Source organism: Panthera leo, chromosome E2 (assembly GCF_018350215.1).
Source record: "Panthera leo isolate Ple1 chromosome E2, P.leo_Ple1_pat1.1, whole genome shotgun sequence".
Classification (NCBI taxonomy): Eukaryota; Metazoa; Chordata; class Mammalia; order Carnivora; family Felidae; genus Panthera; species Panthera leo.
The window spans coordinates 7182365-7207519 of record NC_056693.1 but is presented as its reverse complement, the minus strand read 5'-3'; the positions used below and the strand labels follow the sequence as shown (position 1 = coordinate 7207519).

The 25155-nt window shown below is 59.5% G+C and overlaps 1 protein-coding gene across 1 annotated transcript; it reads left to right on the top strand.

The window, feature by feature from the left end:
* Window positions 1-8694: 8694 nt before the first annotated feature.
* Window positions 8695-24680, top strand: IGLON5 (IgLON family member 5). The gene is made up of 8 exons (XM_042918655.1): window positions 8695-8773; window positions 16493-16571; window positions 17750-17982; window positions 19374-19493; window positions 20900-21034; window positions 21199-21319; window positions 21851-22005; window positions 23288-24680. Exons 1-8 carry the CDS (start codon window positions 8695-8697, stop codon window positions 23374-23376), a joined length of 1011 nt encoding a protein of 336 aa, XP_042774589.1. The 3' UTR covers window positions 23377-24680.
* Window positions 24681-25155: the final 475 nt, after the last annotated feature.

The window sequence follows — 25155 nt, the reverse complement described above, 5'->3', positions numbered from 1 at the left end:
CAGGCTCTGTGCTGACAGTATTGGGATTCTCTCTCTCCCTCTCTGTCCTTTCCCACTCGTACACTCTCTCTCTCTCTCTCTCAAAATAAATAAACTTAAAAAAAAAAAAAGGCAGCATAGATCCATGTAAAGCCCCGTGTGAACCTATCACTTGCAAGTCTGATCAGAAGCATAGACCTGGAGGAGACACCTTTTCTCTAAACACACCTCCTGCCAAAAGGAGGTGTGGTCATTCAGAATGCCAGGGCCCTTGCCCAGTGGAAACAGTCCCCAGACCTTGGGAAGGGGCTTGGGTCTGGAAGAATGAGGAAGAATTATTTGGGTGGAGAAGGACGTTCCGGGAATTCGTCCACTCGTCTGCCACAAATGACTGCAGTGGCCCCGTGTGCCAGGCCCTGGGCTGGGGACACAGATGAGTGAGGTCCAGGTGCTGCGCAGCCAGGGCTGCGTAGGGGGAGCATCCGGAAGGGGAGGGGCAGGGGCCAGCCCTGGGAAGAGAGCGTGTGGCCCCAGCTGGGAGCCGGAGCATTGCCCTCGCGCTGGGCAGACGTGCTGGGGGCAGGGGAGCCACAGAAGGGAAGCTAGGAGGCAGGAGCCCTAGCGCTCCCGCAAGGGGGCGACGACAGGGAGAAAGGAGCCGGGCAAAACGCCACCGGCTGGGCCCGAGGAGTCACCCAGCCCGCTCTCCAGAGAAGCTAGAGGGACTGATGCTTGGAGGGCACACAAGGCAAGTTCAACTTCAGCGGCCAGCGGGTTAAGGACTCCCAGACACGGCGATACCTAGTTCAGGAAAAACGGACTGTCCCCGTGGGGGAGTGGCAGGGTGGCGGGGGCGGGAGCCCGCAGCAGCTCCACAAAGATGAGGTTGGAAAACGCATCCCCGGCCAAGGAGCGGCTGCAGGGCCGACCTCTTTCTCCAGAGTCCCTGGCTCCCCATCCATCTCACACGCCCTCCCCCAGCCCGGTTCCAGGCTCAGTTAACCCCTGGTGTGCCCGCACCGTGCTGCGCCTGGAGGATGGAGGACAGGGCTGCCACTGTCCCTGCCTCTCCAGCGGAGGGATCCCTCGAGGTCACTGCAGCAGGGCCGAGAGAGCATGGAGCTTCGGGATCAGTCGCCGCGCGCCGGGACTGGGCTACCTGTGCCGGGACCCCAGCGCTGCCCTATCCCCAGCTTCATCTGCGGAATGGGACCATAACCTCCCGCGTCGCTGTGAGGGGGGAACGTGTTCCCGGCTACCTGGCACCGCGTGACGTTGAGGGCCCCGGCTGGCAGCTCTCGTCGGTTTGAGCTCTTTGCTCCAGGTCCTGTTCTAAGCCCATCAACATCCTCGCATTTGTATCCACCAGAGTCCAACCCAGGAAACAACCAGTAGCCGATCCACATGAAGAGATTTATTGTGGGGCGCCTGGGTGGCTCCGTTGGTTAAGCGCTCGACTTCGGCTCAGGTCACGATCTTGCAGTTGGTGGGTTCGAGCCCCGCATCGGGCTCTGTGCCCGGACCCTGCTTCGGATTCTGGGTCTCCCTCTCTCTGTCCCTCCCCCACTCACACTCTGTCTCTGTCTCTCTCTCTCTCTCTCTCTGGCTCTCAAAAATAAACAAACATTGAGAAAAAGAGAGATGTATTGCAAGGAATTGGCTTATGTGGCTGTGGGGCTGGCTCGGCACGCCTGACATCCGGAGGGCAGGCCGTCAGGAGGCTCTCAGGCTCCTGAAGCTATTGTCCCCCAGCCGAATTTCGTCTCCTGGGAATCCAATCTGCTCTGAAGACCTTTCAAATGATTGAATCAAGCCCACCCAGATTATTGAGAATTATCTCGACTGATTAAAGATGTCAGTCACACCCGTGAAATACCTTTCGGGCAACACTAGGTGGAGGTTTGACTGATGGGGACCTCTGGCCCTAGCCAAGTTCGTGCGTAAAACTGACCCCACCATTTGATCCCCACCCCAGTGCTGGGAGGTGGATGCTATTATTATTTCCATGCTGTAGGGAGGGACAACGAGACTCAGAGAGGTTAAGGAGCCTGCCTGATGAGCACAGATAGAGAGACGTGGGAGCCAGTGCTCCGACACCCCCTACCCGCCCTGCCTGGGGCAGTGAGTATCTTCAACTGATATTAATAACACCCAGCACATTTCCAGGGACATGACAGTGGCAGTTACAAAGTGGGTGATCGTACCTGACCTTTCGTGGGGAGGAAGCTGGTGAAGAGGGTAAGGAGTTATTCTTTTTTTTTTTTTTTTTCCTTTGAGAAAGAGAGAATCCCAAGCAGGCTCTACACTGTCAGCACAGAGCCCAATGCAGGGCGCGAACCCATAAACTGAGAGGTCATGACCTGAGCTGAAACCAAGAGTTGGATACTTAGCCAACTGAGCCACTCAGGAGCCCCAGGGGTTATTTATTCTTTTAAAAAATGTATAGAGGGGCTCCTGGGTGGCTCAGTCGGTTAAGCATCCACGATTTCGGCTCAGGTCATGATCGCATGGTTCGTAAGTTCGAGCCCCACATCAGGCTCTCTGCTGTCAGCACAGAGCCTGCTTGGGATCCTTTCTCTCCCTCTCTCTCTGCCGCCCCCCCCTCCCCCCTTGTGCACTCTCTCTCTCTCTCTCTCTCAAAATAAACTTAAAAAAAATCTCCAGAAGGATGCTGCAGTTCCCTCAGGACCCAACCAAGAGCCCCTTGCGAACGCACAAACACAAGGCGTGGGCCCCTTCCAAGACCACACACTTTTATTTTAACTTCCAACTTTGGGCTTTAATGAATTACTCATTTTCAAAGAGGTTTTGTGGGAGCAAGTTACAAAGGGGAACAGAACGAAAAAGCAAGACCCTGGCCTCATCCCAGTCCCCAGAGACAACCCGTTGCCCCCGGTGCCTGTGTTTCCCCCCACCGCTGAGAAGCAGCGCTGTGGCCCCCAGGGGCCACCAGACAGGAACCAAGGAAGGCTGCTAGCAGGCAGGGAAGACAGCATTCTCTGGCCACCCACCCTCCGGCGTTCAGCCTGTGCCTCTCTCTGGCCAAACCCGCCTTGAGGTCAAAGGGCAGGGGAGCTTGCTGATGTGGTCAGTAGAGGTCGGCCTCCCAGGCATGGACCAGGGGCGTGGAGGATAGAGGGGACTCGTAGTGTGAGGCCGAGTAATGGCCCCCAAAGATACCAGATCCTAATCCCTGGAACCCATGGACGCTACTCTACGAAGGAAAAATGGTCTTTTCAGATGTGAAGGATCCTGAGGGGATTATCCTGGATGATCTAAGTGGGCCCTAAATACAATCACAGGTACCCTTACGTGAGGGGCGGAGCTGGGAGCCACAAAGCCACAAGCCAAGGAACGTGCAGGTGGCGACCAGAAGCTGACGGAGGCAGGGGACAGATTCTCCCCCACCCAGCCCCAGAAGCCTCCGGAGGGAGTATGGCCCTGTCGACATCTTGATTTTGGCCCCAGGGGGGACATCAGTGTCGGACTGCCGGTCTCCAAAACCGGGAGGGAACAGCGTGTGTGGTTTTAAGCTTCCATGTTTTTGGCAATTTGTTCCAGCAGCCCTAGGGAGCCCTGGCGGGTGGGGAAGGCATGGAGCAATTATTCTTACCCTCAGTGTTTTGGATGACACAACTAAGGCACAGAAACTGTAAAGTAAGTGGTCCGACTGAGCATTTTCTTTTCTAATTTGAACAGGGAAAATTTAATATAAGGAGTTATTAACTATAACAGGTAATAATCTCTAAAGGGGTAAAGGAATATTGTGGGACTCAGGGAGGAAGCCGGAGGAAGGAATGAGCCTGGAAAGGGCCCTCCCCGCCAAGGCTGGAGTTGAGCCCACACTGCAAGAGATGTGGGTGTGGACCCTTGGACTGCGGGGAAGTTGGCTGGCTTGCCCAGACCGGAGCTGGTCCACAGATACTGAGTAAGCAGAGAACACCCCACCCAAGGGCCAGCGGGTGAAGCTGGGAAGCCAGCTTCTAGGACACACTGGGAAGCCATCAACTGGGACAGCACTGAAACTTGATGAGACGCCATCGCCGTGGGCACCCCCGAAACCTGATGGAGGTGAGCGCCACTGAATGCACGCCACACGTGTCACTGGTGACCACGTGGTAAGAGCAAGAAGAAGCCCAAGGAAAAATCAGAACAAGGCAGAAGCCCTGTTCCTCCTGCAGTGTCCCTCAGTTTCCCTCTACTGACAAAGCTTAGCAACCTGCTTACCGCAAAGGGGGAATGTTTAAAGGTTCCAGCTCTATTTTTGCAGAACAGGTAATAAAGGATGGCTTTGGAGCATAGAGGCAATAGCCAAGTAGTATGATTATCCATTCATTCTGTCAGGTCTGGGAGGAGTGGGATATTCTTTTTACGTGATTGGCAGATTTCCGTGTGTGTGTGTGTGTGTGTGTGTGTGTAAAGTGCTTGTTCAAGTCTTTTTGCCAATTTTTTAAAATGTTTATTCATTTTGAGAGAGAGAAGGGGACGGGCAGAGAGACGGAGAGAAAGAATCCCAAGCAGGGTCCGTGCCACCAGCACAGAGCCCGACGGGGGGCTCAACTCAAGACCTGTGAGATCATGACCTGAGCAGAAATCAAGAGTCAGACGCTTAACTGACTGAGTCACCCAGGAGCCCCGTTCCTGCCAATTTTAAAAAATGAGTTGTCTCTTGTTGATTTGTAGTGGCTCTTTATATATTCTGGCTACCAGTTCATTGTCAGATACACATATGACAAAGATCTTCAGCCGTGTCTAAGGCTTTGGGAAATTTTGTCGCCTCTCTGTGTCTCTGTTTCCTCATCTGTGAAATAGAGATAAAGACAAGACACACCTCATAAGGATGTCGTGAGGCTTCAAGGAGATAATGTCGAAAAAGTGCTCAGAAAGATGCCCGCATGTGGTAAGTACTCGTGTTGTCATCAGGCCTGGCATCGGCCAATCCAGGAAGAGGGAGCTCCTTGGATGGTCCTGAATTCAAGGGGAGCAATAAATGGTCTTTTGCCAGGGTCGACAACGATTTTGTACAGAGGTGCCCTGGGACAATGGCCCTCCAAAAAGAAAGTTCTGCTCTGCGGTGTTTGCTAATTGCCATGGTGTAAATACTCCCTTCGTAAAGCCACTTTGAAACTAACCTGGTTAAGGGGCGCCTGGGTGGCTCGGTCGGTTAAACGTCCGACTTCAGCTCAGGTCACGATCTCGCGGTCGGTGAGTTTGAGCCCCGCGTCGGGCTCTGGGCTGACGGCTCGGAGCCTGGAGCCTGTTTCCGATTCTGTGTCTCCCTCTCTCTCTGCCCCTCCCCCGTTCATGCTGTGTCTCTCTCTATCTCAAAAATAAAAATAAAAAAAATGTTAAAAAAAGAAACTAACCTGGTTTCATATCCGGCTTGCAGAAGCAGACAACAAGACCCTCCCTAGCCAAGATATGCTGGGGGGGGGCGGCGGAGAGGAGTGACTGAGATAAACAAGGGAACACGTGAAATAAAAGAATCGTAAGAGCTACAGAGACAACAAGGGAGCTGTGGTGTTAGGAGGGGGATTACTTTGGCTTCTCAAATGTGACATCTGATAAGAAACAGGCTAGTGCCAACCTGGTGGGAAGAGCATTTCAGCAGAGGGAACAGCCCATGCAAAGTCCTGAGGCCACAGCAAGTTTGGCTTGAGGAACAGAATGAGGGCCGCGGCAGCCGGAGCTGAAGTGAATGTTTGAGGCCGGCAGCGGCATCAGTGTGCTGGCCTGTGTGCTTAGTGGTTTTTGATCTGAAGGTGGAGACAAAGGTAGACCAGGGCACGGCTGTGGTCAGAGCAGTGCTGGGGTGGGGGGTGGGGGGTGGCAGCTCTAACTGGGGAGAGTACTGAGGACAGGGACAGGGAGGAGGGGACAGAGTAGAAACCCGTTTTAAAGGCAAAACCGGAGGCTCTTGCAGAAAGACTGGATGTGGGTGCAGGAAGGGACGATAGATGTGCTTGTGAAGTAAAACAGCCCCTGTGGGGTGACTTAGAAACTCCTGACTCCAAATGTCACAGACAGGGAGGCTGAGACTTCCCTTGCTTCAGAGGCCTGTGGCGGAGGGGTGGGGGGAGGGCGGATGGGGACAAGCAAGCCTCTCCTGGTGGGCCCAGGGAGAGAGGACCCGAGAGGGAGGACAGTACCTAGGAAGTGAGTATATGGTGGGACCAGGAGGAAAGAACTAATCACACGTAGTTGGGAGACACCGAGGTTCTGGGAAGAGAAGGGACTCATCTAAGGTCACACAGCCAAGTAAGTGAAAGAATGGGGAGTCTAGAGTTTCTGCACCTAAGCCCTGGGTTACCATCTCCTCCCCACTCGCATGATCAGGTCCTGGTCCTGCCCCATTCCCCCTATTATTCTGAGGATGAGGACTGGAGTGAAGAGAAAAAGGAAATTTCACCCCAAAGGCAGTATTATTCGTGAAATAAGAGGAACTGGGATCCTGGACTCCTGGGTCTGAGGGAGGCGGGGGCTGGGGGCAGGACTTTAAGGTCTGAGGGAGGAGGGGGCTGGGGGCAGGACTCCTGGGTCTGAGGGAGGAGGGGCTGTGGGCTTGGACCCCTGGGTCTGAGGGAAGAGGGGGCTGGGGGTCTGTACTCCTGGGTCTGAGGGAGGAGGGGGCTAGGGGCCCCGGACTCCTAAGACTAAGGGAGGAGGGGGCTGGGGGCAGGACTCCTGGGTCTGAGGAAGGAGGGGGCTGGGGGCAGGACTCCTGGGTCTGAGGGAGGAGGGGGCTGGGAGCAGGACTCCTGGGTCTGAGGGAGGAGGGGGCTGGGAGCAGGACTCCTGGGTCTGAGGGAGGAGGGGGCTGGGGGCAGGACTCCAGGATCTGAGGGAGGAGGGGGCTGGGGGCAGGACTCCTGGGTCTGAGGGAGGAGGGAGCTGGGGGTCTGTACTCCTGGGTCTGAGGGAGGAGGGGGCTAGGGGCCCCGGACTCCTAAGACTAAAGGAGGAGGGGGCTGGGGGCAGGACTCTTGGGTCTGAGGGAGGAGGGGGCTGGGGGCATGTACTCCTGGGTCTGAGGAAGGAGGGGGCTGGGGCAGGACTCCTGGGTCTGAGGGAGGAAGGGGCTGGGGGCAGGACTCCTGGTCTGAAGGAGGAGGGGCTGGGAATCTGGACTCCTGGGTCTGAGGGAGGAGGGGGCTGGGGGCAGGACTCCAGGATCTGAGGGAGGAGGGGGCTGGGGGCAGGACTCCTGGGTCTGAGGGAGGAGGGGGCTGGGGCAGGACTCTTGGGTCTGAGGGAGGAGGGGGCTGGGAGCAGGACTCCTGGGTCTGAGGGAGGAGGGGGCTGGGGGCAGGACTCCTGGGTCTGAGGGAGGAGGGGGCTGGGGGCAGGACTCCTGGGTCTGAGGGAGGAGGGGGCTGGGGGCAGGACTCCAGGGTCTGAGGGAGGAGGGGGCTGGGGGCAGGACTCCAGGGTCTGAGGGAGGAGGGGGCTGGGGGCAGGACTCCTGGGTCTGAGGGAGACTCCTGGGTCTGAGGGAGGAGGGGGCTGGGGGCAGGACTCCAGGGTCTGAGGGAGGAGGGGGCTGGGGGCAGGACTCCTGGGTCTGAGGGAGGAGGGGGCTGGGGGCAGGACTCCTGGGTCTGAGGGAGGAGGGGGCTGGGAGCAGGACTCCTGGGTCTGAGGGAGGAGGGGGCTGGGGGCAGGACTCCAGGGTCTGAGGGAGGAGGGGGCTGGGGGCAGGACTCCTGGGTCTGAGGGAGGAGGGGGCTGGGAGCAGGACTCCAGGGTCTGAGGGAGGAGGGGGCTGGGGGCAGGACTCCAGGATCTGAGGGAGGAGGGGGCTGGGGCAGGACTCCTGGGTCTGAGGGAGGAGGGGGCTGGGGGCAGGACTCCTGGGTCTGAGGGAGGAGGGGGCTGGGGGCAGGACTCCTGGGTCTGAGGGAGGAGGGGCTGTGGGCTTGGACCCCTGGGTCTGAGGGAAGAGGGAGCTCGGGGTCTGTACTCCTGGGTCTGAGGGAGGAGGGGGCCTAAGACTAAGGGAGGAGGGGGCTGGGGGCAGGACTCTTGGGTCTGAGGGAGGAGGGGGCTGGGGGCATGTACTCCTGGGTCTGAGGAAGGAGGGGGCTGGGGCAGGACTCCTGGGGTGAGGGAGGAGGGGGCTGGGGGCAGGACTCCTGGGTCTGAGGGAGGAGGGGGCTGGGGGCAGGACTCCAGGATCTGAGGGAGGAGGGGGCTGGGGGCAGGACTCCTGGGTCTGAGGGAGGAGGGCCTGGGGGCAGGACTCCAGGGTCTGAGGGAGGAGGGGGCTGGGGGCAGGACTCCTGGGTCTGAGGGATGATGATATTGGGCCCCGAAGCAGAAGGGAGGTGGGCTCAGGAAGTGTCCCCGACCCGGGGTTCTGGGGATCCGAGGTGGGAAGACGTGGGGACGCCCCGGGCGGGAGGGGGTAGGGGCCGGGCCGCAGTAACAAAGGCCTCTCCCTCCAACAAGCAACCCCCCCTCGGCCCCGCCTCCCCGGCCCCCCGCCTCCCCTGATTGGTCGGCCTTCCTGCCCGTCAGCGCCGCCCCCCTCCCCGGGTCTGCAGCAGCTCCGGCCGCCTCGTCGCGCCCCCCCAGCCCCCTCCCCCCGCCCCCGCCGCCCCCCGGGCCGGTGCAGCCGCAGGCGGGGTCCCCCTCCCCCTCCCCCTCTCCCCCCGGCCTCGCGCGCCCCGGACCGGCCCCCCCTTTCCCCTCCCCCTTCGCGCCGCCGCTGCCGCGATGCCCCCCCCTGCGCCCGGGGCCCGGCTCCGGCTTCTCGCCGCCGCCGCCCTGGCCGGCCTGGCCGTCATCAGCCGAGGTACCGCAGCGTCGGGGGCGGGGGGCTCGGCCGGGACGCCGGGGTCCCGAGAGGGGATTGGGGGTGGGGGGGGGGCCGCCTCCCGGGCGAGGAAGGGGAGGGCCCCGGACGCCGAGGTCTGGGCCCGGGGGCGGGGGCTGCACCCCCTGGCCGGGAAGGGGGTCTCGGACGTCTGGATTCGTGCCCGGGGGCAGGGTTCCGCGTCCCGGGGGCTCGAGCCTGGGCCTAGGGGCGGAGGTCGGCTTCTCCCGGCCGGCAAGAGAGGGGTCGCGGACACCTGATCCCGGCCTGGGGGCGGGAGTCTGCGGCTCCCTACCAGGGAGGGGGGATCAAACGCTAAAGTAAGGGTCCCTGGGCAGGATCTCTGAACTGAGTTGGGGTGCGGAGGGGAAGTGAGATGCCCCGTCGGGGGTCTTCGTCTCTGAGTGAAGACGGTCCCTGAGGGGGGTCCTGGCCTGAGGGCTGGGGTAGGCGTTTCTGAGCAAGGGTGGGGGGATGGTGCCTTCCCAGGGTCTGTAAGAGAAGGCGGCAGGGGTGTCCGCAGAGCTCCAGCCCAGGGCCAGGAGAAGAAGGGGGGCTCTGGTCTCCCAGCTGGGTCATCTAGGTTGGGAGAAAGTGTTGGTGTTTGGAAGGTTGCAGTTACGTGGGAGAAAGGAGCTGGTGATCCAGGAAGTTGGGGACCCCAGCTGGGGACTCAGATGTGGGAAGCCCCTGCTGGGTAGCAGGGTTCAGAGGCTGGACTGAGAATGGGAGAGGCAGATCGAGAAGCAAGGGAAGGGAAGGGTTAACATGGGGTCAATGGGTTAATCTCAGTCCTGGTGGTGCAGGAGCAGGGGGCTGGGGGCTGTTTGTGTGGAATGGGGAGGGGTGACCTGGGCCATCTCTGGATAGCAGGTGTGCAGCTGGACTTTGTGTGTCCCCGTTGGGCCAGCAGCCCAGAGATGGTCCAGGAGGTGCCCCCTGAGGACAGGAGAGAGAGCAAAGAGGCAGGAGGCAGGCACTAGGGTTAATTCGGTGCTTCTGGAGGATTCCCCCAGGCCCTGCCCCGAACCGAGGATCACAGAGTCTGGGACACAATCGGGGACAACATACAGTCCTCAACAATCTCAGGGAGGCAGCCACTCTCAGCCTTCCACCCACACACAGCGGGTCACGCACAGACACATAAACACCCGTCACCGAGTCTGACCCAGAGCCGCACCCGCAGACACCCACGGTCTCACAAACATGGCCCCGTGTGTTCAGGACGCCTGTTTCTGCACTCGGGACCCCCAGCCCCCGGGCCTCAGCTGGCTGGAGCCTCGGTGGGTCTGAGGTCGGAGCGTTCCTCCAGCCTGACCTGTCTGAATCACCGTCTGACTCTCTGACTGCCTGTCTGCCTCTCTGTCTCTGACTCTCGTCTCTCTAGGTCATTTCCGGAGGCTCCCTAGCTCTGGGGGACATCCCATTTGTCTCTTTCTCGGGGTCTCTGTCTCTCCATCCCTGCTGGTCTCGGCACAATTTGACATCTGTCCCTCCCTGCCTGGAGAACTGTTTCTCATTGTCACACACGCGTGTCCCTGTCTCTTCCTAGCCCCCCTCACGTGCACCTTGGTCCGTCCGTGTGCCTTTCACTTCTGGGAATTCACGTCCCCACTGGCACCTCTCATTTTTGTCCTTGTCCTCCCCTTGCCTCTTGCCTTCTGCTTCTCCTTCCCCCACTCCTCGTACCCTGTACCCTCAAGACTCCCTTCCTCCCCCCCTTCCCTTTCCCACCCCCTCTTTTCCTTTGATCTCAAGATAACTTCCCATTTTCCACTCTGAGTCTTGCAGATCCCAGAAATCACTGTTGTACGCACATCCTGGGCTGGGAGCTTCTTGGAGCCAGGAGGCGGTCTGCGACCTAGGTCAAGTCCTTTCCCACTCCTGGGCCTTGGGGTCCCCGGGGGAGATCTGGGGACAACAGGGGACGGGGCGGGGGAATGGGCTGAGACAGAGCCAGGTGGCAGCCAGACAGCCCCACCCACTGTCATTTGGGGCGCTCTGAGAAAAAGCCTGGGTCCATGTCTGCAAAACTGCATCTTCTCTCCTCTTTGATTCATTTGCTGGTTTCCAAATTCCGGAAGGAATGCCTGCAAGGGAGCAATCCACCACGAGTCTGTAAATCCACCTTGTCCCCGCCCCGCCCCTCCCAAAACGCACACTCCACACTCCGGAGAGAGCCCGTCCCGGCTCTCCCCCTCGCTCGTGCGAAGTCAGACACGCAGAGTTGCGCTTATACGCAAGGTACTGGTTTGTTTGTGGATGTTTCTCCCGAGATAGAACCAAAGTAAGCCCATTTCTCTGCCACTGGCTTTTTTCCACTTAACCTTAGTTCCCTGGCATCCATAGATATTCTGTTTTTCATTTCTTTCCTAAATTCTTTATGCCAACACACACACTCACACCCACGCTGACACACCCACACCCACACATATGTATTCACTTCCAGAGATGGTGCAGGCGGTTCCTTTGCTTCCTGGCCGGCTGGCGTGGGGTATTAGGTGGCGTGGGGCCAGCGGAATGAGGCGTGCCAGCCACTGTCCACGGGGCCCTCCGGACCCCCTGTCTGTCTGGACTGGATATTTGACAAATATTTACTGAGCACAAAGTCTCCGTTCTGGGCACTGGGGATCTATCTATACGTACACAGCAGTGAGCAAGCCAGACGAACTCAAGGAGCTCTCAAGGAGCTTCCATCCCAGTGGGACGGACAGAGATCAAAACCTCAAAACAAGCACGTAAGGCAACAGGTAATTTCAGAGAGTGACGGGTAGCCTAAAACAGTAAGACTGACTCGGGACGCGCTGCGCATGTGGTCTCTGGTGGTTGAGGAAGCCCTCTCTGAGCCGCTGGGAGGGGAGTTTGGACTAAAAGGAGAGCAGTCAGCCTTTCGAAGATCCCCAGGGAACAGTGGAGGCAAAGGTCCTGAGGTGGGAACCAGCAGAAAGGAGCAGCCAACACGTTGTGGAAAGTTCCAGGGCTCTTGGCTCAGCGTCCAGACTCCGGGAGTCTGGGGCATCGGTGCTGGGAAGGCCTCTACACTTCAAGCTCAGCTCAGAGGAAGAGGGGGTCTTCTCACCGGCTCTTCCCTGCCGGAGCCACACCCCTCCCAACACCTCCCCCACCCCTCCCTCGGGCCAGCCTCCCCTCCGCCTCAGCTCCCAGAGTGACCTTTGCAAAGTCACACACGCTTGCGGGCCTTGGCTTCCTGTCGGGGGAATCCAAGCATCCCCCCATTGGAGGGTCCCAGCTTCACCTATGTCCCTTTGAGGGGTGGCCCAGGGCCCTCCATCTTGTTAGAAATCTCCTTCTCTCTTAAGGAGAGGAAACTCACCTAGCCGTGACCTTCATCGCTTGATCAATCAAGCCCTCGTACCTGCTCCCTGGCCAGCTACTAGTCCAGACTGGCAGAGACCCGAGCGGTCCTTCTGCTCACCACCGGCCCCGCCCCCAGGACAGGCTGGCACCTGCCGCCTCATCACCCCAACAGCCGGCACACCTGTAGCTGTTGGCTAGCACCTAACCAGCAGCCTCTGCGTTGAACCTGTTGCTTGGGTGACCTCCTTTCATCCTCACCACCACAACTCGGGGGTGGGAACCCTGAGTCCCAGGGACCTGAAAGTAATTTGTGCAACCAAACGGCAGAGCTGGGACTCGAACCCCGAGCAGCCGGGTTCTCCAGTCTCTTCTTTCAGCGGCCTGGCCATGCTGGCGTGGTGGTGTGAGAGCAGATGCTGACAGGGCACCTGTATACCAGTCGCCGACTCGGGGGGGGGGGGGGGTGTGCTGGGCATAGAGCGACCTACACCCTGCCCCCACCCCCACCCCCAGGGGACTGACACCGAACCAGGGATAGCAATAGATGTTTCCTAAAAAAGAAGGTACTGTTAGGAGCAGCTCGCATTTATTGGGCCCTTTCTGCATGCTAAGCGCTGAGTTAAACGTTTTTCTTGCATGTTCCCATGAAATCCCTCACAAAACCCTCAGAGGGAAGAGCTGCTCTTTTCCCCCTTTTCAGAGATGAGGAAACTGAGGCTCAGACTGCCCGGGGGGGTCCCCCGGCCAGGAAACGGTGGCGCAGACATTTGATCTCGTGGCACGGATTCCTCGGGGCTTTCTTATCCAGCCTCTCAAGACCAGTCATTCTCCCTACAAACATGTCCCTGCTCTGAGCTAAGCCCAGCTCTGGGGGACACAGCCAAGAATTGGGCCCCCTGGGGAACACCTGGTCAGGTGGGGGAGGCGCCCTTGAACACTGCCCCAGCCGGGTCAGAGAGGATCCAGTAGAGAGTGGAGACACTCTCCATCTTGAACAGTCAGGGAGGTCCTCCCGGAGGAGGGGGCATTTGAGTTTGGGTCTTGAAGAAGGAGTAGGAGTTCAAGAGCTGGAGACACATGTTGTAGGTATCTCTTTACATTCATCCTTCCAGTAAGTATTTCCCAAGGCCTTCCAGGGTCAGGCCTTGTGCTGGGAGATGCTGAGGGTACATACAGACCTGAGTCAGACCCAGGCTCTGCCCTCGAGAAACTTCTAGTCTGATGGGGGAAACAGACACAGATGGTCACCACAGTGTGTGATATGAGCTCTAAGGGAGGTAGTCCAGGCATTGTGGGAAGACAGACCAGGCTTGGAGGGGTAGGGAGGGCTCCCCAGAATTGAGAGAGAGTTTTCCAAGCAGAATTCCTACCGAGTGGATCTCATGTGCACCAGCTTGCTTATACATTAAACATCTTGCGAGGCCTCCTATGGGCCAGTCCCAGAGCCAGCAATGCTGGAACCCTGGAGGTGGGTCAGACACAGGCCCCACCCGGAGGGGCTCCCATCTGGTGAGGGAAGCAGGCTCAGACAGGATCCAGGGTGATCAGGACCGAGAGAGAGGCAGGAGCCGTGCTCAGCGACCAACCGGGTGTGAAATGACTATTCCCACCCCCACCTCCACTTACTAAGGCCCAGAAAAGGGAAGGGACTTGTCTAAGGTCACACAGCAGGGAGGGGGTTCCTGATCCTGGAGTCTGGGAATTGTGTGAGACAGATTCGCGGACCCAAGACATCCAGATTTATAGACACGGGGACCAGGAATCCAAGACCCGCCTGAGACGTGGAGTCCTTCATCACGAAGTCTCCTGGGACTGCCCTCGGCTGAGCCTGGAGCTGGGTGTGCCGGGGACACAGATGGTCTGAGCCAGGCTCTGGCCGGGAGGAGCAGGTTGGGGAGGCAGCTGAGTCTGATCCAAGGTGCCCTGGGAGTGGGGCAGGAGCTCATCCCGGCACATATGGGCTGTGTCTCCTAGGAGAGGCCTCATTATTCTAGACCCCTGGAGAAGGAGAAACATTTTGCCATAAACGGTGGCACGATGAAGAGGAAGGTGGGGAACACAAAGCTGGGCCACACATGCGCGAGGGGAGACAAAGCAGGAGAAGCGACCCCAGGGCCCCGGATCCAGGTTGCAGGGCTGGGACTTTGTCCTGGGGGCAGCAGGGAGCCACGGGAGGGGCCCCGGGCAGCTCTGAGGGTCGGGGATTTCCCTCTGGAAGGAGTGTGTGCCTGTGTCTGTCAGGACATATGATTAAGGTCCTGCCTGCCTGTGTCTGTGGGCCTAGCTCCTCTGGGTGGCTCCTGGCTGTGGTCAGGGGCTCAGCCCGGGAGCCCTCAGTCCCCAGGGGACCTGGGACAGTTCCGTCCTCACCCCTAAGCCCACGTTTCTCCTGTAACCTTGGACAGTGGCTGTCACAGGGGGCGGAGGGGGGATTTTTGCCTTCTAAGGGGCATCCGGCGATACCTGAGGCATGTATGGTTGTCACTGCTGTGAAGAGGGGGGAAGCTACTGTCATCTGGTGGGTAGAGGCCAGGGATGCTGCTGAGCATCCCGCACTGCGCAGTCCCCACAGGGAAGAATTGTCCGGCCCCGGCTTGGGAGTGTATGAGCAGGAGTGTGACCAATCCTGTGTGTGTGTGTGATCCGATCGTAGGTGACAGCATGACTGTGTGAGCCCGATTCTTGGCCCAGGGCAGCCCCTTTGTGTTGCGAGGCTGTGGCCGTGTAAATGTCTCATTGCACACCGTAGCTTTCTGCACGACTTTCCAGAGGGCAGGGGCGTGGGCTGCTGAGCATGGCCCTCAGGCTGGCAATGTCAGTGTGACTGATTAGGCCGGCGTGGGGGGCGGGTGAGAGAGAGAGAGAAAAAGAGAGAGGTGGCCCCCTGGATGGGGCTGTAACCGCTCGTGCCTACATAGACTGCACCTGCGTGTGGGGGGCTATTGGCATCAGCACGATTGTGTGGGTCTGGTTGTGTGTGGTGGGGTGACCTTGGGCTGGCTGCGTGTCCTGGGCTGCGTGTCAGCGGGACTGTGTGCCCCCCCCCCCCCCCCCGGTGCCTCTGAGCAGGCCCCATCGCCGTTCCTGTGTCGGAGTGCCGGACCGTTTCCCCCTCCGGCCCTGGCTCCGTGTGCCTTCCCCGGGCCCTGGTGCTGTGTATGTCCCTGTGTGTGTGCGTCCATCCCCTGGCCGTCTCCTGCTGTCACCAGGCCCGTGTGGCAGCGTCCACCGCACGCAGCTCGGGGAGTGACTCTGGCCGGGCTAAAGGGCTGCAGGGTCCACCCCAAACCCCACGACCCGGGGAGCCCACCGCACTGGCTCTGCCCCAACCCGGTCCTGAGGGGCTGCTGATGGAGAGGGCCCCCGGGAGTCATTGGGGACGGCACGGGCAATTAATTCATTAGATTAATTAGCTCCTCATGCCAGGGCGGGGGCAGGGCGGCCCCATTGCGAGGCCCTCCTTCCCCAGGCGTCCAAGGTCATCCGGCCTCTTCTCCCCCGCCTGATGCCGTCTCCAGCCGCCGCCTCCGAATGCCCAGCCCCCACTCCCTGGCCCCGGTCCAGCCCGCTGGCCACGGTCCACAGAGAGATGAATGGGTGGGGGTGGGGGCTGTGCCGGGCGACGGTGCCCATGAGCGGCGCTGGGGGGTGGGGGTGGGGGGGTGCGGGCAGGCGTGGGCGTGCCCCTGCAAGTGTGCCCCGTGGCCACGGGCAGGCGGGCGTGTCTGCAGACGCGTGTCTGCCGAGGTCTGCGTGTGGCTGTACACGGTGCCCAGGGGGTGTATTTGTGCGTCTGTGATAGATGTGCGTCAAGTGGATATACGCGTGCGTCTGTGTCTGCGTTTACGCGTCTGGGTGTCTGCATCCGCATGTGTGGGTGGCTCTGTGTGTGTTTCCGTGTATTTCTGAATTCGTGTGCCTACGCGCGAGCACGTGAACGTGTCTGAACATGTGTGCGTGCGCCCAGGTACACGGCTGTCTGTGTATCTGCACGTGTGTGTCTGTGCATATACATTTAGGTACTTGTGAGTCTGTGCATGTGTATGTATGTGTCTGCGTGCAGTATCTGTGTGTGTGTGCGTATATCCACACGTGTTTATGCGCTGTCACCGGGGTGCTGTCTTAGTATCTGGAGGCGTGTAGGTCTGTGTGTCCAGGTCCGTCTGGATCAGTGTGGGCTTATGGGAAGGAACACGTTGCATGTGCTTGCTCTGCGCCTGTCTCTCTGCGCCTGTCTGCCGTGCGTCTCGGGAAATACCGAAGGATGCGTGTGCCCGCGGGGTTGGGAGATGCCTGTGTGGGCCGGGGCACGTGCGTGTGTGTGCACATGTGTACGGTCCCCGCTGAGCTGCCGAGCCGAACTGGCCCTCCCGTCTGCAGGGCTGCTGTCCCAGAGCCTGGAGTTCAGCTCTCCCGCGGACAACTACACGGTGTGCGAAGGCGACAACGCCACCCTCAGGTACCTCCCCCCCCTCCCCCCATCTCGGGGACTCAGAAGATCACCCAGTCCGACTCTTCACCTTCCTTAGGGGAAGCCAGTCCTCACCTGCAGGCGCAGCCTGGTCCCTGTCACTCAGGAGAGGTGGTGAGGGGCACGGACTCTGGGCCTGGCTTCCTGTCTGGGCCTCCGTGTCCCCATCTGCCAAATGGGTAGAGGAATGATAACCACTGTAGAGGCTGTTGTGGAGATTCAAGATTTTGCACACACTCTCTGAGTTTAGAAAGCAAGGCACATTGTGACTGCTCAGCAAATGAGAGCCAGCCTTATTTCCCCCCAGATCAATGCTGCTCCCCACACTGGGTCTGCCCCCCTCTCCGGGCCTCTGTCCCCTTCTCTGGATCTCTGCCTCCCTCTCTCTGGATCTCTCTGTCCCCCCCCGGGTCTCTCTGTCCCCCCCCCGGGTCTCTTTCCCTTCTCCCCGGGTCCTTGTCCCCCTCCCCCTGGATCTCTGTCCGCCTCCTTCTGGATCTCTGTCCGCCTCCTTCTGGATCTCTGTCCCCCTCCCTCTGGATCTCTGTCCCCCTCCTTCTGGATCTCTGTCCCCATTTTCTGGGTCTCTGTCCCCCCCCCCGGGTCTCTGTCAACTCTCCTCAGGTCCCTGTCCCCCTCCCTCTGGATCTCTGTCCCCCTCCCTCTGGATCTCTGTCCGCCTCCTTCTGGATCTCTGTCCCCCTCCCTCTGGATCTCTGTCCCCACTCTCTGGGTCTCTATCCCCACTCTCTGGGTCTCTGTCCCCCCCGCCCCGGGTCTCTTTCCCCTCTCCTTAGGTCCCTGTCCCCCTCCCTCTGGATCTCTGTCCCCCCTCTCTGGGTCCCTGTGCCTCATCTCTCTGCATTTCTGTCTCTCTCTCTCCCAGAGTGCCCCAGATACTTTTCCAGTTTCTAGCACCCAACAATCACTCAGTAACCATCAGCTACCATTTCATTGTGCACTTGGGCTCACACTTTCCCTCTCTGAGGCTCAGTTTACCCACCTGGAAAGTGGGCACAGTCACCTCGGCCTCACGGGGCTTCAGGGGGAACTGACCGTGCAGGAGGCCTTCCTCCCCCCACCTGCGAGCCCCCACGACGGTAGAACCTGGGGGGACAGGCTGGAGTGGGGGAGACAAAAACCATCCTCCCGTGTCCTCCCTGAAGCTGCTTCATCGACGAGCACGTGACCCGTGTGGCCTGGCTGAACCGCTCCAACATCCTGTACGCTGGCAATGACCGCTGGACCAGTGACCCGCGGGTGCGGCTGCTCATCAACACGCCCGAGGAGTTCTCCATTCTCATCACCCAGGTGGGGCTCGGCGACGAGGGCCTCTACACCTGCTCCTTCCAGACCCGCCACCAGCCGTACACCACTCAGGTCTACCTCATCGTCCACGGTGAGCCCTCAGCGGGGCCCTGGGTGGCGGAGAGGGTGGAGGGCGCCGGGGGTGGGGGGACTGTCCGTATTCTCGCCCAGTGCCCGCTCCCCGACCCTGGGGACACGTGGTGTGCGAGGCGGACACACCCCCTGCCCTCGCAGATTTCAGCCGAGCAGAAGGAGGGACAGGCACCTGGAAAGTGACCCTTCAGCATGACAGCTGCTAGGACAGGAGAGCTACAGGGGTGAGGGGGTGCTCCGAGGAAGATCGCGGTCATTCGCTCAGCTCTGTTGGTTGAGCGCCTGCCACGTGAAGGCACTGCTCCAGGTCCTGGGGCTCGAGGGGGCAGGAGACAGAGAGAGTAACGGGACAGAGCTCAGGGGGCTGCCCCACGTGGCACCAGAAATGGTCTGGAGGGCCGGGGGCCGGTGGACAGACAGGAACCCAGAGACGGAGACAGCTCAACAGGGCCATGACGAGGCCCGACTCAGGAGCCAGACCACCCCCCGCTACTGAGGGACCCTGAGCATCCGAGGAGGCCTCGGACTCGCCATCTGCAGAGCGGGGAAGACTGTCACACATCAAACCCAAGACTTCGTCAACTGGAAGGGGCAGCTTCATTTTACGCTCTGCCAGAAAAGACAAAGAGAAAGCACCCCGTCAGTTAAACGCTGGCATCTCATGTGGTCTGATTGGAGCCACGTTCAAATGGCTGGAAGAAATAGCCGTACACGTTCGAACTGCCGACCCTGGCAATCTCTGGGGCGCCTGGGCGGCTCAGTCGGTTAAGCGTCCGACTCTCGATTTCCGCTCCGGTCACGATCTCACGGTTCGTGGGATCGAGCCCCACGTTGGGCTCTGTGCTGACACTGCACAGCCTGCTTGGGATTCTCTCTCCCTCTCTCTCTCTCTCTCTCTCTCAATAAATAAATAAGTAAACTTTTTTTTTTTTTAAATAGCAGCATTAACCTCAGAGGAGGGTAGGGTAGTGAAGGTTTAATGAGCTAACTTTTGTACAACATTTAGAACGGGGTTACCACGCTGGAAGCACCATATGAGTATTTATTATATCAACTAATTGTTTAATATAAGAATAATAACAATTAATAAATAAACGTAGACAGAGATAAGGGAGAAAGTCAAACCAGAGGGCAGAGGAACCAAGTTAGGAGGAAGGTAGAGAGACAGAGAGACAGAGACTGAGAAAGAACGAGAAAGGCAGAGACCAGGAGTTAGACAAGGAGCCAGACCCAGAGGCAGAGGAGAAACACAGAGGAATTCTTACAGAAAGACAGAGGGAATATTGGCTGGACTCCTGGGTCTGAGGGAGGAGGGGCTGGGGGTCCGGACTCCTGGGCCCTGGGAGGCCGTATTCACCCTCTCGCGACCTCTCCCCTCCCGGCCTGCAGTCCCCGCCCGCATCGTGAACATCTCCTCGCCCGTGACGGTGAACGAGGGAGGCAATGTGAACCTGCTTTGCCTGGCCGTGGGACGGCCGGAGCCCACAGTAACCTGGAGGCAGCTCCGAGGTGAGGACCCCTCCCCTGACCCAAAGCCCCTTTCCCCACTCCACAATCTGGGCCCCTCGATTCCCCACATCCCTAGCTAGACTCCCGGACTCCTCCTTTCCCCCTTCCCTGGTCCCCCTAACCTTTGTCATGGTTTGATTCCCCCACCCCCACCTGATCCCATTATTTTACCAACAGCCCCCAGAGCCTTAGAGCCTGCACCACCTGCCGTCCCAGGCCTGGGCCCTTTCCTCTAAATCACCTGCTAGATTCCAGCCTGCCCCTGTCCCCACCGCTAGTATCCTTGGTCTCCCCCCAGCAGCTCACACAATTCTGGGTTCTGAATCCCTACCACTAACCCGAAGTCAAGCTATGGCCAGTGGCCCCTGTCCCTATTCCCATCTCCTGGTCACCTCACTACATCTCGCTGGATTCTCTAGCCCGTCAGTTCTCAAAGTTTGGTCCCCAGACCAGCAACGGCAGCATCACCTGGGAGCTTGCCAGAAACGCACATCCTGGACCCATCCCAGGCCTAATGAATGAGAACCCCACCTCACCCCACCTGATCCCCAGCTCCCCGCCCATACCACCACCAGTCTGTTTTCACAAGCCCTTGGGATGATTCTGGTGATCGAGCTGAGAACCACTGCTCTAGACTACCCCCAAACATAGCAGCAAGGTACCTGAACCTGATATTCCAGCTCGCCGGATCTCTCTCACCACCCTTTTTACCTGGATCTCCACCACCATTCCCCAGATCCCTAGATCCTCACTGACTGGGTCTTTGGAGACCAATGGTGCTTATCACTCAGCCCAATAACTAGGTGTCAGATCCTGGATCCTTTCCCGCTGGGTCATCTGAGCCCCACAAGCCTGGGCGTGAGATCCTGGCTTCCTGGATGCCCTTCGTCCAAAATGTCTTCTGAGCCCAGTGATGTGTCATAAGACCCCAAATACCCGGATTGCTGATCCCAATCACTAGATCCCGATTCACTAAACCCAAGAACTAGATCCCAGAACTCTGGATCTGCCCCCACCTTCCACCCTCACCCCTGCCTTGGGTCCGTATTATCTGGAGCTTTCCGAGCACCAAGGTCCTGGGACTGTCCCCACTGGGTGCTCTAAGCCCCATGATCTGAATCATGAGCTCCCAGATCCCTGGATCCTCCCATGCACCCCCCAATTCTAGGACACGCCCCGTTGGGTTCTAGTTACTAAGCCCCAGACCCTCATTCCCTGCCAGACCCCAGGCTGCTGATTCACACCCCACCCCAAACCTCCCGCAAACCCTTCCTGGCTCCCACTGACCCGGGCACTCCAGGCCCTGCGGTGCCTGCCCCGCTGATGTGTGTCCGTGTTGTGCCCGTGTTGTCCCGTGTTAAGTGTTTGTGTCCGGCCCCGCCCCCACCCCTTCCCTCCCCGCACAGACGGCTTCACCTCAGAGGGCGAGATCCTGGAGATTTCCGACATCCAGCGGGGCCAGGCCGGCGAATATGAGTGCGTGACTCACAACGGCGTTAACTCTGCGCCAGACAGCCGCCGTGTGCTGGTCACAGTCAACTGTGAGCCCCTTGGCACTGGGCACGAAAGGGGGGCAGGCCCTGGGTCCCTGGGGAGGGGGAAGGGGAGTGCTGGATTCCTGGGAAGGAGGGAGGAGGGGGATGGGGACGGGACCCCCGAGTCCCCACCTGGCTAGGAGAATTCGCTGACTCTCACCCCTCGCCAGACCCTCCGACCATCACGGACGTGACCAGCGCCCGCACAGCCCTGGGCCGGGCCGCCCTCCTGCGCTGCGAAGCTATGGCGGTGCCCCCCGCGGACTTCCAGTGGTACAAGGATGACAGGCTGTGAGGACAGCACCGGGTCCGGCCCGGGTGGGGGTGGGGAGGTGGCCGAGCCCTAGGTCTCGAGAACTGGGGGAATCCAGCTTCTGGGGGATGGGGCCCAGCTTCCAGCGAGATTGTGGGGACTTGCTGAAAACTTGGGTGTCACAATGATGAGCGTTGGAGCCTGGTCTCAGGCTGTTCAGGGAGAAGTTCAGGGGTCGATGCTGAGGCTGTGGCGGGGAAGCTTCAGAGGACCATTGGGGCTGGGGTCCAGCAGAATCTGGGAGCCCGTAGAGATTGGGGGCCCACGCCAGGAGAGTCCAGTGTCTCTGAGGGGTCCCCAGGGTGCCTGGAGACAAGGGTGTCAGTGCGAATGGCCCAGAGATCCATAGGGGGCTAGAGCCTGAGGCTAGGGGCCTCTGGGGTAGGGGGCAGAATACGGGGTCTCTGGGAAATCAGGGAGACTGAGAGCTGCGTGCAGTGGGATCTGCGCCCTGAGAGGGTCCCAGGCCAGGGTTCCAAGGCCCGGTCCCTGACCCGGGTCCCCGGCAGGCTGATCAGCGGCACAGCCGAGGGCCTGAAGGTGCAGACGGAGCGCACCCGCTCGATGCTTCTCTTCGCCAACGTGAGCGCCCGGCATTACGGCAACTACACGTGTCGCGCCGCCAACCGGCTCGGAGCGTCCAGCGCTTCTATGAGGCTCCTGCGTGAGTCCGAGAGGGAGGGGCGGGGCCGGGGCGAGGGGGCGGGGATCGGCGGGAGGGCGGGGCCGGGGTCGGCGAGGGGCGGGGCCGGGACTGTCCCCCAGACCGACTGCCAACTTAGGAAAGAGGTCGACCCTGAGACCCAAGCAAGGCGACTGAGCAAGAAACCCATTCCCTCAATGAATGTCGATTCACTGAGTGCCCACTAAGGGGAGGGCTTTCGGCGCTGGGGACACAGCAGTGCCCAAAGGAGACAAGGTCTGGGGACTCGCAGAGCTTATGGCCTAGTAGTAGTAGAAAGGCAGTAAATAAGCAGACACTTAAATAAAATAAAAAGCAAACAAAAACGTACATAAAGAAGCACCAAAAAAAAAAAAAAAGTGGATATCGATAAGGGTGACGGAGAAAATAAATAAGGATTGGGAATGGCAGCGTTAGATAAGCTCATCATCAGAAGTTTCCTAGAGAGGGTAACATTTGAACTGAGACCTGAGTGGTAAGAAACAGCCAGCCCGGCCAAGATCGGCGGGAAGAGCTTGCAGGCAGAGGGAACAGTATATGGAAGGGCACAGTGAGACGGCTAGCATGACCTGAGCACAGTGATCACGTGAAGGCCGAGACGAAAGAGGAAGGGAGGGGCAGAGTCTCATGGGCCACGGAAAGGATTTTGGATTTTATTCTACTGCAGAGTGAGGCCACCAGAGGCTATTAAGCAAGGGAATGACCTAGTGGTTGGTGCTTCAAAAGAGAAATCACTTTGCTATTTAAAGAATGGCCTGTAGGGGGGTGTGCAAAATGGAGGCAGGAGGCCCCCCTCTGTGGCACAAAGTCTCTGTATGCGGAGACGTTTTGAAGGTGGAGGAAGAAGGAAGTGGGGGTCGAGGCGATCACAGGTTTCGACTTGAGCACCTGGGTGGATGGGCATGTGGTAGTAAAGTATTGAAGTGGAGAGATGCTGGGACGGGTGCCATAGCCAGTCTCGGGGAGGAAAGTCAAGAGGACCATTTTGGATGTGCCGACTGCAAGACCCTTGGTGGCCATACTGGATAGACCGAAACTGTACGACGGAGAGACCGACGTGGAGAGAGCCCCGGGCTGAGGCGGTGAAAAAGAACATCTGGGAAAGACGGAAAAAGAGAGAGGGACTGAGAGGCAGACAGTAACAAGTGTCGCTAAGTGTCTTAGCGTCTCTGCCCCCAGAGACAGGGCAGACACAAGGCACCGGGAAACACACACGGGGTCTCCCCTTCCCACGCCACCCCCGTGACCCTCTGTCTTTCCCCAGGCCCAGGATCCCTGGAGAACTCAGCCCCGAGGCCCCCGGGGCCCCTGACCCTCCTCTCCGCCCTGGGCTGGCTGTGGTGGAGGATGTAGGAAGAACCCAGCGCAGCTCGCCTCCCCCCTGCGAGGGGCCTGAGGCCGAGAGCGAGAGAAAAAGGGAGAGCCAGCGCCGTGGGTCTCGAGGGGGCGGAAGAGCTCTCTGCCACCGAGGAGGAAGAAGAGAGGAGGAGAAGCAGGAGGAGGAGGAGGAGGAGGAAAGCTCTTTAGAGAACCCATCACTGTGAGGGATAACGCAAAATTATGCATCTTTCTACAGCCATTTTCGCCACCGTTCAAGTTTCCGATTGCGACCCACCCCCGGCCACCCCACACCCCTCTCTTAGCTCAGGCTGTCAACTGGATCGTGTGTATGTAGTGGGTGTGTGTGAGCATGAGCCTGCACGTGTGTGTATGTGTGGGGGGAGGGGCTCAGCAATCTTCCCTCCCCTAACACCCCCATGCCCACTGCCCCCCAGTGCTGCTGCCTCTCTCCTCTGGCTGGAGGTAGGTATGTGGGCTTCGCGGCTGGAGCTGTGAGGGGAGGTTTTCCAGGCCCCCTGCTTCCCCAGTGTATGCACGCACCCCACCCCTTCCCCTCCCTGTTAAAAGAGCGTCTCCTGGGCAGGTTGGGGGTGGGGAGGGGTGTCTCGCTCGCCTGTCAAGCTATCATTCAGCCTCTGTGAGCAGGTGAGCGATCTCCATCTTGGCCCGGGGCCTCATTGCTGTCAACCACCAGCTGCCTGTAGCCAGAGGCCCCATCGCTGGCTCAGCAGCCTGAGACCTTCCCACTTTCCCTGCCCCCCACCCCGACTTTCTGGCCCCCTCTGGGCCAATCGGTGCTTCCATCCAGCTGTCAGACCGGTGCCTGTGGCCACCTGTCTGTCTCAGTGCTTTGCCCTCCCCGACCCCCGACTCCCCTTGGCCGCCCGCAGCACCAACCGGCTGCCCTCAGTGCCCCCGCAGCTTCCCACGGGTGTGGGCTTGCTGGTCCCCCACTCCCCCACTCCCCCACTCCCTGGCCTGTCTCCCAAAGGCTGACCTGACCGCCCTCACACACACTCACATAGACACACACACACATACCAGCGACCGTGGCCAGCAATAGGCCCCCCGGCTCCGGCTGCACTGCAGCTGGTGACTGGCTGTGTTCCCCCCGAGGGTGGGCAACTTGTCAGGAGGGCGTGCTGAGAGGCTGTAACCCCAGCTCTGAGGTGGGAAGACACGATCTTGGCACACATCACACAAAGTGGGGGAGAGAGAGGCGTCACACAGGCATCCCCAGTCCAGCCCAAGATGTCAAGTCTCCAACTCCGATTCCTGGGGGACCCGCTATAAACACTCGCCCCAAACCACACTACCCAGAGCTTGGTGGGGGGGGGAGTTCAGAGCAGGGGCAGGGGGGCAAGGGGCAGTGACTGTACCTCAGACGGGGGCGTGGGCCCCATCCCACATTGTCTTCCATTCCCAGGGTCCAGGGGATGGGGAGGGGAGGGGGAGGGATGCAAGGGAGGGGGCGGGGGGCCCTGGGGGCCGTGTGTTCCGATTCATGGGGAGTGTTGAGACCACCACACCAATAAACGCCTTTTTCCAAAGTCTCTGCCTGCAAGTATCCGTGTCATTAAGGATTTGAGTGAGTGGAGGGCAAAGGGTCATGGTCATTGGTGGTGCCTCTCCAGCATCATTTCTGCCTTCTCTCTCTTTGGTAGATTTTGATTGGCTTCAGCCCCTCAGCTAATGAGTTCCAGAGCTGTATGGATTCACAAGATGCTATTCCACTGGATCATGTAGCTCAGTGGTGTGAGGTGTATCTAGATGAGTTGCTTTTCTCCATTA